Source organism: Lampetra fluviatilis, chromosome 7 (assembly GCF_964198595.1).
Source record: "Lampetra fluviatilis chromosome 7, kcLamFluv1.1, whole genome shotgun sequence".
NCBI lineage: Eukaryota > Metazoa > Chordata > Hyperoartia > Petromyzontiformes > Petromyzontidae > Lampetra > Lampetra fluviatilis.
The window spans coordinates 11,509,033-11,522,453 of NC_136281.1; the positions used below are offsets into that span (position 1 = coordinate 11,509,033).

General features: G+C 46.7%; 1 protein-coding gene across 1 annotated transcript; it reads left to right on the forward strand.

The window, feature by feature from the left end:
* The first annotated feature begins 9,839 nt into the window (after window positions 1-9,839).
* On the forward strand, window positions 9,840-12,932 carry LOC144933284 (alpha-1,3-galactosyltransferase 2-like). Its single transcript, XM_078857977.1, has 4 exons — window positions 9,840-9,937; window positions 10,896-11,036; window positions 11,492-11,642; window positions 12,393-12,932. Exons 1-4 carry the CDS (start codon window positions 9,840-9,842, stop codon window positions 12,930-12,932), a joined length of 930 nt encoding a protein of 309 aa, XP_078714103.1.
* Window positions 12,933-13,421: the final 489 nt, after the last annotated feature.

The window sequence follows — 13,421 nt, forward strand, 5'->3', positions numbered from 1 at the left end:
CATACGGGGCAGCGACCGTCCTGCTTCAAACTACGTTTCAAGGGAAAGCAAGTCTCTGGTCGGCATCTTCAGACTCGCTGTCGTGAGTGCGGAATGTATCTCACGAAGTGTGTGATGGGACGCTGCTGCTGCTGGTGGTGGTGGCGGTCTAAGGCACGGCTCTAGGACCGGCGTTACTTGCCACGGGGACCCACGACGTTCATTTACACCATCATGGACCGATGCACGAGGCAAATTCCCCCTCCTGCCTGTGTTGGACTGGCGAAAGACCGAGACATCTCTGAATGGCCATCAGCGGGACTTTGTCGGTGACAGTCGACTCACTGTCATGTCCAGCTTGAACATTTGGACGCGTCCACGTCCGTTGCATTCATTTCTTCTCTTTGAAAAAAAGGTTTCCGTTATTGTCTTGTCTTTGCGAATGGACGCTCGAATCTCCCATTGCTCACGCAAATGCCAAGCTAACCAATCACTCCCTCGGCTCTGCACCGTTTACAGCTTGTGCATCAATGTCACCCGTTAAGATGATGTCATGTACCTCGCCCTCATTTAGCAGTTAATCATTTTTCAGTGCTTGCGTGTGTGGTGTCAATATTTGGGAATTTCTTAACTTGCAGTGGCTTTAGAGTCTAAGCGTTTACTGGGCAACTCTGCCTGATGTCCTCCCCATGGGAACAAAGAACCCCACTCCTCCTTAATGGCTGCCACTTGTCTCTCGATAATGGAAAATACTGCCACTCTTCACAAGTGTGAAGATGTACCCTATCATTCTCACCTCGCTGAGACCAATTTATTCGTCTCAATCCTGTCTCCACATCGCAAAGGTTTTCTTCTTAAAAGTTTGCAGCAATGGTCGAATCAAGATGGCTTCCTGCTCTTGCCGAAAATTCTAAGCATCTCCGATCTCATTAAGGCAGAGTTATAATGATGAAAGTGTTCCATGGTTTTGTAAAATTCAGACAGAATGACAAACTCTTTTCATATCTGTACGTAAACGTGATTTGCTGTTGGGAATGTTTTCAGCTTGGTAGTGGAAACATTCCGGGGCGTAATTAGTTGTTCCGCTGCGTATTTTTACACATTAAAAGGTGACGATATTCCCATTGTGACTTTGCGTTCAGCTATTGTTCGGCGATATTCTGAAGTTGGGTACACATTTAAATGATAATTGTTTTACAAAAACAACCGCGCGTCAGGTCACGTGAGACCACACTCGCTCTCTCTCGAGACCGACACGAATCCTTGCCCTGACACGTTAGATGGTCATCTGGTGGACGATTTCGCGTTTTAGTTACATCCTCATAGCTAGTGAACTTTAAAACAGAGTAAAACATTATTATTTTACTGCCAAATTATACTTGATTTTGTATACCACGCGGTGCTACCATCAATTGGTCCTCTATATTACGATGTTTTCCATCAATTAATCAGCGTTTATACATGTCGGGGGAGGAGGAGGGGGGGGCGAAGCACCCGAAGTAAACCCACGCCTGCAAAGTGTTCAACACCCTATCCCCCCACACAGGTGTAAGAGATGGTGCGAGTCGACATGTTGACGCACCGCACTCTCCTGGCTGGCCGGGGTATAGCTCCTTCCTCGACGCTCACGGAGGTTCACGGCACGTGTGTGATCCATCAACCCTCGCTGCCTCCACAGCAATGGATTGTCGGGATTGTAATGGCTGTTTTCGTTATGTAAAAAAAAAACTTTAAAATATAATTAATATTAATCCGGATATTAACATGTATCTCATAGAAAGTGCGTTTTTACCAATACGGCAAATCTGGATTCATGCCTGGGCCCTATACCCATCACCAGTGGGTGTGTAATCCGTGATTTCACGACTCTGTTGGTGACGGAGAGCGACGCAAATAAAGTGTTCCAGATTGAGTGAGAAACTAATTGTGTTTCTCACAGGTGTTGGGAGGAAGCTGTGAGCGGCTCTCACCAGGGCCAGGCAACTTAAACTATAAAACTGCAGACTCGTTTACCAGCTAAGGCCCACTAAGCTATATATATTTTTATGAGAGGCAACGTGGGCACAAGTGATAGCCCAACGAAGTGGCTTATCACCTGGAAATGTAAACAGCCAAATACTCTCAACGCATGTTTCTAAATGTGGAGGCGAAACCCAAAAGACCTGGAAAAAAATCCACGCGACCATGGGGAGAGAGACACGCACACTCCAAATATGCGGCAGGCGTCACGGTCGGGATCGAACCCACGACCTCCTGTGCTAAAAGTTGACCTCACGGTCTGCATAGTCGCTACAAACGTGTCTATCGTTGGGCTGATCCGGATGATGACTGCTAAATATTCCCAGTAAAGCAGATGCCATCATCGAGACATTGACTGCATTAAAAAAACACGGCCTTTCTATCACAGCAGGCAATGAGGTGTACGGTCCCAGTCCTCGCACCGCCTGCGTTCGCGCGGTGATGCTGCACAGGTTTCATTAGCACAATAGTTCACCTCCATGAACTGGTGAGCGTGAGCTGGTGACTGTTAGGTATATGGGTGTATGGAGAGTTGACGCGTTCTATGAGTGCTGATTGGTATTTAGGAGTTGCGATGGGTTCTTTGAGTGTGGGTACGTTCTATGAGTGTGCAAACGTTCTATGAATGTGTGGATACGTTCTATGTGTAGATACGTTCTACGAGTATGGAAACGTTCTATGAGTGTGGATACGTTCTTTGAGTGTGGATACGTTCTATGAGTGTGGTTATTCTATCAGTGTGGAAACGTTCTATGAGTGTGGATACGTTCTTTGAGTGTGGATACGTTCTTTGAGTGTGGATACGTTCTATGAGTGTGGATACATTCTATGAGTGTGGATACGTTCTATGAGTGTGGATATGTTCTATGAGTGTGGATACGTTCTATGAGTGTGGATACATTCTATGAGTGTGAAAACGTTCTATGAGTGTGGATACATTCTATGAGTGTGAAAACGTTCTATGAGCGTGGGTACGTTCTTTGAGTGTGGATACGTTTTATGAGTGTGGATACATTCTTTGAGTGTGGATACGTTCTTTGAGTGTGGATACGTTCTATGAGTGTGGGTACGTTCTTTGAGTGTGGATACGTTTTATGAGTGTGGATACATTCTTTGAGTGTGGGTACGTTTTATGAGTGTGGATACGTTCTTTGAGTGTGGGTACGTTCTTTGAGTGTGGATACATTCTATGAGTGTGGATACATTCTATGAGTGTGGAAACGTTCTATGAGTGTGGATACATTTTATGAGTGTGGAAACGTTCTATGAGTGTGGATACATTCTATGAGTGTGGATACATTCTATGAGTGTGGATACATTCTATGAGCGTGGATACGTTCTATGAGTGTGGATACATTCTATGAGCCTGGATACGTTCTATGAGTGTGGATACGTTCTTTGAGTGTGGATACGTTCTTTGAGTGTGGATACATTCTATGAGTGTGGAAACGTTTTATGAGTGTGGAAACGTTCTATGAGTGTGGATACATTCTATGAGTGTGGAAATGTTCTATGAGTGTGGATACATTCTATGAGTGTGGATACATTCTATGAGTGTGGAAACGTTCTATGAGTGTGGATACATTCTATGAGTGTGGAAACGTTCTATGAGTGTGGATACATTCTATGAGTGTGGATACATTCTATGAGTGTGGATACATTCTATGAGTGTGGAAACGTTTTATGAGTGTGGAAACGTTCTATGAGTGTGGATACATTCTATGAGTGTGGATACATTCTATGAGTGTGGATACATTCTATGAGTGTGGAAATGTTCTATGAGTGTGGATACATTCTATGAGTGTGGATACATTCTATGAGTGTGGATACATTCTATGAGTGTGGAAACATTCTATGAGTGTGGAAACGCTCTATGGGTGCTGCCGAGTTCTACGAGCGCTGGTAAGTTTTTTTTAGATATATTTTTAGATAAGTCTCTCTCTGTGTGTCTCTGTGTCGTCTCTCTCTCTCTGCTTGTGTGTCTGTCTGTGTGTGTCCGTGTCTGTGTTTTGTCTCTCTCAAATGTAGCAATCTTTGGAAGAACGTAATCAACCAGGTAACGTGTTGATTTGTGTTAGACGACTCTCTGAGTTGTGTTGCCTCCGAAACGTCGTGATTTAATTTAGTCTTTTTTTTTTCACCTGCGTGACTTTACCGAAAGAACCAAAGAGCACAGGATATAGGAGATGGGGGGGTCCTCTTGACCCCTCGACTCTTACGCAACAGAGCCGATGTTTGTGCTTTGCGGCAACGCTTGTGTGTACTAACACCCCCATTGTCCGCAGTTTTACATCCACGCTTCTTATTGCGCAGCGTTGCACGCTCGCTCTGCGTTGCCACGGAGTTTCGCGAGCAATGCAAATACTGCCACATTTCATGTCTCCAGGTATAACATTAGTATTAGCACAAGCCCATTTCGTGTTTCCACGTGAAAAAAATATCACTACTGTAATGAGCCAAGAATGTCTGTGGGTAACGCGCGTGACGTCACTCCACGTCGACCAGCCCCCCTCATTAATAATCATGAACAGGTGGGGAACTCCACATGGACCCCTCCCCCCGTCATTAATGATCGTGAACGGGTGACGTCACTCAGCATGAAGAAGATGGAGCGGAAACGAAAATTTGTTTACGCAAACTAGCTTTCATTTGACCTTTCTTTATGGAAAATAAAGCTAATAAATAAATCAACGCAGCAACTAATATAACGAGCCAATCAAAGCTGTGCATGTGTGTCCCGCGCGTGACGTCACTCCACATGCCCCCCCTCCTCATTATTAATGTGTGCCTGCATTTTTGACTAACCCAAAAGGTCGAGTGGCTATTATATATTTTTTCGCAAATCCGCTTTAGATTTTACGTATCTTTATAGAAAGTGAGGCCAATAATAATTCTACATCGCATCGCAGTGCATTTGGTGCCTTTGTAGGGGTCTTACGGAGGAGAGATGTGTAGGGGTGATATGTATGGGATCCTACGAGAAACTAGCACAGTGGGCGGGGCTTAGTGAGCACACGGGAGGGTGCTCGCAACGACGTCCGCAGATGGCACCCCAGCGGGGGGGAGGGGTTCGAGATATAAGGGGATGAGCCGGAGGGCTCGTGGCAGAATGTGTTGGTAACTCTTGAAGACTGAAGACTGCCTAGTGAGAGCCCTGGTCTCCCCTGGAACGCCGCCCTTATAAGGGCCGCGCAGGACCGAGCCAGAGGCGGGCCCCGTGAATCAGAGCTAGGACTCTGAGACTCCGGGTGCCATAGCCCGACTCACCAGTGTCGGGCCAGACAGCCTCCCCTAGCCCAGTAATTGGAGGATTAAGAGGCAGGTTAGGGATTAAGAGGCAGGTTAGGGTAGATAGCCGTGTGTTCCCAGCTATCCGGGTGAGGGGGCTGCTACCCCCTCCAGTATTACGTGTCCCCTGTGCTTATTGTGAATAAACATCAGTGTGCCTCAACCCCGGGTGTCGACCTGTATTCGACGGTACTACACCTTTATTAATTTCTTCGGCACGTCTAACAAAAGGCAAGTCGACTTTAGGCTGCCAAATTATGCTACAATAAACATTTCTCTGCTACTTTGCAGACATTGTATCGAACTCCAATTGTTTTCAACCCTAGCGAGCGAAAGCGGAGGATAAGTAAGTATCAGAGCAGTGAGTTGCTAGTAATTGAGCGTCCGTTAAAGGCAGTGCCATTGTGACATTGCTTCAGGTGTTTTATGACTTAGTGGCGTGCAACAACCACTACCATTAATGCAGTGCTGTGGTCAAATGCTGTGAGGTGTTTTATGACTTTCTTTTGTGCAACATTCACTACCGTTAATACCGTGTTACAGTGCAATTCCGTGAAGTGTTTGATGACATTATTCTTCTTCATTCTTCTAACATTACATTTAGACAAGGCAACATTATACTCTGATCAATTTATTCGTAACTCTAATGCTTCTGTTTGGTCTTCGTTATTTGCTAAATTACTTCAGACAGTATCAGCACTCTACTTTATTCACTCTTCGCTATCAAGCGTCCATCTGTGAAGATACATTTGTCAGTTAACAGCTTCAGGTGATATGAAAACAGTGCTAAAGTGAAGTTACGGGGTTTTTCAAATTATACAGTCACAGAGATTGTTCGCCTTTGCCTATTGTGTAAGATACCAATGCTAGCTAGATTTGGCCCCTCTGCAGATCACACTGCCCCTATACAGTGTCGAAAAAGCGCGAGGCAACGTTTTTCGCAGTGCAGGGTCAGACTTTTGAAGATGTGGATATTCATCTCAATGAAGCCGTATTTTCCCATGGCCAGTTGTACGTAGCTCTGTCTAGATATAAATATCCTCAGCGGATCGAAGTGCTCATCAAGGATAGTCAACTGCAGGTAAACCTTTTGAATCGTAATAAGAGATTCGCACAAAATAGCGTATACCGAGAAATCTTTCAAAGTTCTTAATTTCATTTAATAAGTTAAGAAGAATGTCTTTATATGCTACATTTCCTAATACAATTAACAATCACACAATAAAACGTTAATTGACATTTCGATTTAAAGCTTTCGTGACTGCAGGGATTCATCTTCTTTGTTCTTTCGGTAAAGTCACGTAGAAGGGAAATAATAAAATAATAAAAATAAAACATAATAAAATAATTCTCACGACGTTTCGGCCACAACGCAAGCAGCCGTCCTCAGGTGAATAACAGGTCTGTCGGAAAGACAGCGTCTTTCCGACAGACCTGTGGTGGCCAAAACGTCGTGAGAATAATTTTATAATGTTTTATTTTTATTATTTTATTATTTCCCTTCTACGTGACTTTACAGAAAGAACCAAGAAGGTTAATTGACATGTTTAATATTACAGCTTCCGTCCTAGGACGGGCTAACAAGCTAGTATATAATATAAGCACAACTCAGTTCCGTGTCTTATACATAAAAGAAAAGGAGCCTGATGACCATAATAAAGGTCTTTTTGGGTTAGATCTTTTTAAATATATACATTTGTCGTTAAACCCGCCACCACTCGACACAGCCAATTAGTAAAGTTTTGTCACGTAAACAGAACGTGCCAATTCGTTACTAGTACAGCACATCGGTGTGTTGGAGAGTAAATACACAACATTTACAATCTGAGTACGACGTTTCGCCAGTAATTACAACTAGCTTCATCAGTCAGACAGCCGGATGTGAACAAATCCTTCTGTTTCGTACTTTAAATAGAGGGATAGATGTGATGACGTCACTTGTGAGCCCTTCACGTACGAATGGAAGGGGAATTAATTCATTACAATGGGTATCCATTGCCGGTTGGGTTATTCATATGGTAATAAAGGTACACTATGCATGCACATTATACATGCACATTGTTTTTATACCTCCTGTGGTTTGTGTGCACTACCAGCCTTGTTCAGATTGCAAATGTTGTTTTGACTGATAAGATACTGAATGTATATACCGGCTCAGCGTTGCTTGTATTGGGCCAATGCTGCTGAAATGATACACTTCCAGAAGGTCACATGGCTGATAGGTGGTGTAAAAAAAACAACACAAATGTACATCGAGAGACGTACAGATAGATGGAGGTGGATAAGATGTTTATTTACAAGGTGACTCGGTTCACGTCACTATTTTGCACACCTCTTGCAAGATACCTCAACTGCATCGATGTCTTTCAGAATTGTTTTTACTCTCATTGTCGGAAAAGTGCTGGCTTGACAGCGTTAGTCTCAAGCTCGCACCTTTGCCTCGGCATTCGCCACTCCGCTCAATTCAATTTTTTTTCTTTCTTTCCTGGGATCAGAGGGTGACGGACGGTCGGGGTTGACCATGGAGGTGCGTCGGTGCCGTCGACGGCAGTAGGTCGCGATGACCTCTTGACCTTGACTCCGGGCAAACTTCGTCGTAATATTTACTTTTCTCTGTCTCTTAAACACACGGGCTACATTTCGCGATTGCGGATGAACATTGCTTGCAATCGGAAGGCTGCAAGTTCAAATTATGGTTGGGGGGGGGGGGTCGATAAAATTTGGTACCACTTTGTGGAGAAGCCAACAGCGATCGTCCTATGGAAAGAGAGTTACCCCCGCCATCGGAATGTGCAATATTAACCACAGGCTCAGTGCTGTAACCATAGATGACCATCAATTTCTCAATGCCCATTTGAACAGGAAATAACACTGACTTTGAAAACCCGTTTCGCGTGGGGTTTATGCCCCATTAGCTAACGCTGACATCTTCTTACCACCCACGGCCGAGCAGCAGCACAATTGTGTCATCACCACTATTGTTTGCAGTGCGTGTCGCTGCGAGGCTGTTTGCGTTTTAAAACGTGCTTCTTTGCTCTTAATGTGTGTTCTGCGGCGGCGTTTCCATGCGCACGGGCGTGGCGATGTGGCATTGATGGTGGTTACATCGCTGGTATATAACTAGCAGCGGCAGCGGGTCTATTGCTCGAGCAGGGGGAGCCTACGGAGGGACTCACAGGTGAGCGAGTAGTCTCATGACTCACAGGAACCCGTTCTGTGTCGATATTCAAAGACACACAGTCACATGACGACTCAACTATTCAGTGGGTAAACTCAGATTTTGTTTTCCTTATTTCAATCCGGGAACGGTCCAGAACGACTGTTCCGGTAATTAATTTGGCACGCCACATCCATTTTCGTATTGATTTGATGATCACAAACCTGTTGATAAGATTTTAACAAATACTGTATGTTGAACACTAATATATGATGATTGTATAAAGGCATGCCTTGTACTCCAGCGGTCTTGCCTTGCTTCAATATATAATGTTCCAAACCAGCCTAACAGCGTTCCGGATACATCGAGATATCAATCCGTGCAAATACGGCCACACAATGAGCCGAGTTATTAGTGGGATGGCTACATTTTCTCTTTCGGTGACCGTATACAAGTAATCACATATTCGCAATTGCAACGGGGTTTGCCGAGTGAAGGATACTCGGTGGAGATTCGCAATCTTTTCACTCGTCTCCGTGACGAACCCGCTATTTGGTCCAAGAAACGCGCCCACACCGCACGTGTAAGAGCGAGCGAGAGTTCAGCCCCGCTGCCTGCCGCGGCCAGAAATCCGTTACGCGGAGGGTCACGACGATTTTCGGCGCGTGTCACGTACGTTCAACTTCTTTCGCACCGTACGTGGCCAACTGTGATAATCGGAGGTGTGATCCAGAGCTGTGTGCGCGGTGCTTCTTCCACCGCTCAGCGACAACCGCGCACCGCGTGCCACCCAGCGCCGCTGTCCCAGTTCGAACGGAGACTCACTTCCCACGAGGATGACGGGGCTCATTGCGGTGATACTGCCTCGTGGGCTTTGACGTGAAAGCAAACATCTTGGGGAAGCCTCACAAGGGCCGTTGTGGGATTCATAGGCAGAGCGAGGGAAGCAGGCAGACCGTGCAGTGTGCTTTGTACTGCCCACCACCCTGTTCCATGCCCCCTGCCACATGCTAGGCCGGTACAATACAGGAGACGCACTTTCCGAGCGGACATGTCACGCAAAGTCCACTGAGTCAAAATTGAATCCGTAAATTTATATTCAGATTTTTTTAAAACGTAAAAATATTTTCTAATTATGTCGCTGCTCCACAAACAGTTACTTGTGATGTTTTGAAATGTGCCTATTTTCAATGAGAAAACGTGGTGTGCATTTGCGTCATTCCTTCACATGCAGTCCTGGTCACAAAAGCAACGTTTGTGGGGAAGAATAGGCATTTTGTATATTTTTGAGGCATAAGCAATTAGAAATTAATACTTACTACCCAGGAACAAAAATCGTGTTACATAGTGTAATTTTTGTTTCTGACCGCCACCACCCTGCCCCGCAGAAGCTGCAATGCTGAGGCGACTCGCGGGCAGTTCGGTTCGGGGTAGATTGGGTCTCTGGCTCCTGGTGGCTCTGGGCTGCATTGTAACGGCATTTGTTCTGCACAGGTGAGGATAATACGAGTCTATGAAACAACAACAAAAACAACCCGTGCAACACACGCAACAACCCACATTTGCATCCGCGCGGTGTGTGAAGTCAATGTCGCGTACGGTTTGTGCTCGCGGCGAGCGCGAATCGCAATGGAACGACTTCAGATTTGTAAAGGACGAGAGACCCCCCCCCTCCGCAATCACGGCAGAAACGTGAGCGCAGGTCGGAACAACAAACAAAGACCGCCCCCCCTCCGTATAGCCTTTGCCAGACTGTTGGGAGCAAGTTCTATTAGGTCGGAACAATAACGCTCAGAGACACGTGCAGGGTGTCTACAAAAGGCATTGTGCGAAGCCACGGTAAGTTAAGACGTCACCACAATGCAGTTCTTCAGGCACTGGGTGGTGTTGCATAACGTCCAAGGCTGAGAGGTCTGTGTACACTCCACTTACGTTTTTTGCGCAATGTTGGAATTGAAAATACTTATACCGAGCGAGCGCTGGTACCAGCTCGATGAGATCTCTGAATTTCTTATCGGATAAACGGCAAGGGCAACTTGTGAAATAGCGTCGCAAAGAGAGCAACCATGCGAAATAGCGGAATGTGGAACGTTTAACGAAAGCGATAATTGTTGTGGCTCGACAGAGACTCGTGCGATGTGGGCGAGGGAGAGAAGGTTTGGCAGCCTGAGCTGGTAAATCACTCAAAGTGAGCATCGGGGGATGTGTTCGTCTCCTGTTTACAGCTTAGTGTCAGTGGCGGAAATTCCACGTTCATATGGTGGAGGCGAGTATATGCATAGGACAGCCACTGTTTACCGCCCCACAAAGTGGTACATTTGGTCTGGCCATTGCCCCAAAACGTGGCACTACGTTTCCCTTTAAGGCAGTGCCACTGACGAATGCCATCGAGCATTCTTGAAGGGGAGTGGGGCAACTCTTGACCGAGCAGTCAACCCACCGTGCCTCGCAGGACGACGCCAGAGTTCAAGAGGACGACCGAGTGGGGGACACCCATCGTGTGGAGCGACACGCTCGACCCCGCCCAGGTGGACAGCCAGGATGCGGGTGGCACGCCCTTCCGCGTGGTCGTAACCGTGTTCGCCATCGGACGGTGAGTCGCGCGACGGCCGCGGATTTGACGCCGCCCCCCCCCCCCGCATCGACGCGCAGACCACACGGCCTCTTTTCACGTCCCTCCACGTACAAGGTACGGGGACAGTGTTGTTTATACAGGGACTCGAATGCTCAATCTCGGCTCACGCTTGAGTCGCTCAGTTCCTTCGAAGACACGTGGATGCGCGGCTCAGCCGTGCCTTGGGGCTCAGGCTCAGCTTCATTGGAATCCTGGGCCCGGCTGGGACTATGGTGTGAGCCAACACAACTTTAACATTCGATTATCACCACTTTGCGTTAAATTCAACAATGGGTGTCCTGCAGAGACTCGTCCCCCGTCACATGAACTTGGAATTTCCGTCAATGGCTTAGGGCTAAAAACAGGAGATGAGCCCAGCCTCGATATTCCTTTTCAGCAGAAAATAACTTCGACTTTTGCCTTTGACTCCACAGATACCTGGACAAATATTTGCCTAAATTTTTGGAAACGGCAGAACGATATTTCCTGCTGGGCCATGAGGTCACATACTTCGTCTTGACAGACTTTCCCTCATATGTACCTGTGATTGACCTCGCACCCGGAAGATCTCTCGTCTCAATTAAGGTGAGTAAAATACACAAGATGGTGGAACGATTGGCTGTCAATGGTGAGCCAGGCCGCTCGAGCTGTAGACAATGAGACTCACCTGATCTCTTTAGTTGTCACATAGATAAACAAAACAACGATTTAAGCAACAATTTGAAGCTCACTTGTGAGTCCTCATGAGGGTAACGCCGACTTCCAAAGCGGCAGTGCATCACGATTTATCGAACATAAATTCACAGGAATAATTTAACACATTCGCCAACAGCACTGCCCTACCATGAAGGGGGAAAACACATTACAGGCAAATAACCCGTATTCACATTGTTTGTCACGGGGAAGGGCCGCTTCGCACGGTTGGCTATGTATAGTGCTAAAGAGTGTTCAACACACATACATACAGACGCATTGTGTTAATACGTATGTGGTTTATTTCCCTTCTATTGAATGCGGCGTGAGTGATGGCTGTGTTCGGTGTTTGTTGATCGCACTGCTATGCACTCCGCAATGCCGTGCAGGATGACCGGTTTCTTAAAAAAAATACACAAGCGGTATTTGCCAAGCTCTTCAACTCGCCTCGTATGCCCATGTGACGTGTTTGTTTGGCAAACGTTTTCTTAAGAGCATTACGAAATTAACGATAATTCAATTAATAACGCACACACTGTTAAGAGTTTAGGCTCAGGGAGAGAATCGGAAGCTGCCAACAAATTCCCTTCACTCGGTGCGCCCTGTCCACCAAATATGATGGGTGGTGGCGATGTCTGAAAGGTCAAGAAGCAGGCACGGTGGCAGGACATTTGCATGGACCGCATGAAGACCATCGGCGACCTCGTCGAGAGCACCCTGACGGGCCTAGCCGACTACGTCTTCTGCTTCGACGTGGACCAATACTTCACGGGCCCCTGGGGCCCGGAGGTGCTGGGGGACACCGTGGCAGTGATCCACGCGGGATTTTTCTCAAAGGGGCCGCTCACTTTCCCGTACGAGCGGCGGCCCAAGTCGGCAGCCTACATCGCGCACGGGGAGGGGGACTTCTACTACCACGCCGCCGTGTTCGGGGGCTGCTGCTCAGGCGTGGTGAACGCGACGCGAGGGATCTTTCGGGGCATCGTCCGCGACAGGGAGAAGGGGATCGAGGCGATCTGGCACGACGAGAGCCACCTGAACCGATACTTTTTTGACAACAAACCGAGCAAAGTGCTCTCCCCCGAATACTCCTGGGATCCGTCGATGAGCTGGAAGGATGTGCCCTTTGTACGAATGACGTATTGGCCGAAAGAATACCAAAAGGTTCGGGAACACCCGTAGAATTGCACAAACAGGTGTAGGCTATTTCCTTATTCGCAACCTTGCTAGCTTGCATAGTCAAAGATGATCGCACTCGGGATGGGCTGGCAAAAATACAACTCCTTAATAAGAATGATAAACGGGAACAACCGCAACTCACGCCATGAATTCCACCCTCGTTGTCCAAAACGGCAGGAAGACAATGGCTCTGCTAACTTTTACAATGACGACAAATGTAAGTTGTCTACGCAGGGAAGGAAAGTACTAAATTATAATATTTCCACGACCTTTGTTGACCAGGGACCCACCAGGTTTTCTGAGCAAGGGTGACGTCTCTCTGTGTATTTCCAGTTGAGCCGTATGCAGGTAACCATTCAGCATTTGATGTTTGCTTCATAACTGTAGACAAACCTCCCATTAGCACAGTTGGCTATGCACGGCGCGAAAGAAGTTCAACATACATACGTACGTACACGAATTGCATATTTCATTTAAACGGTGAATGTAACA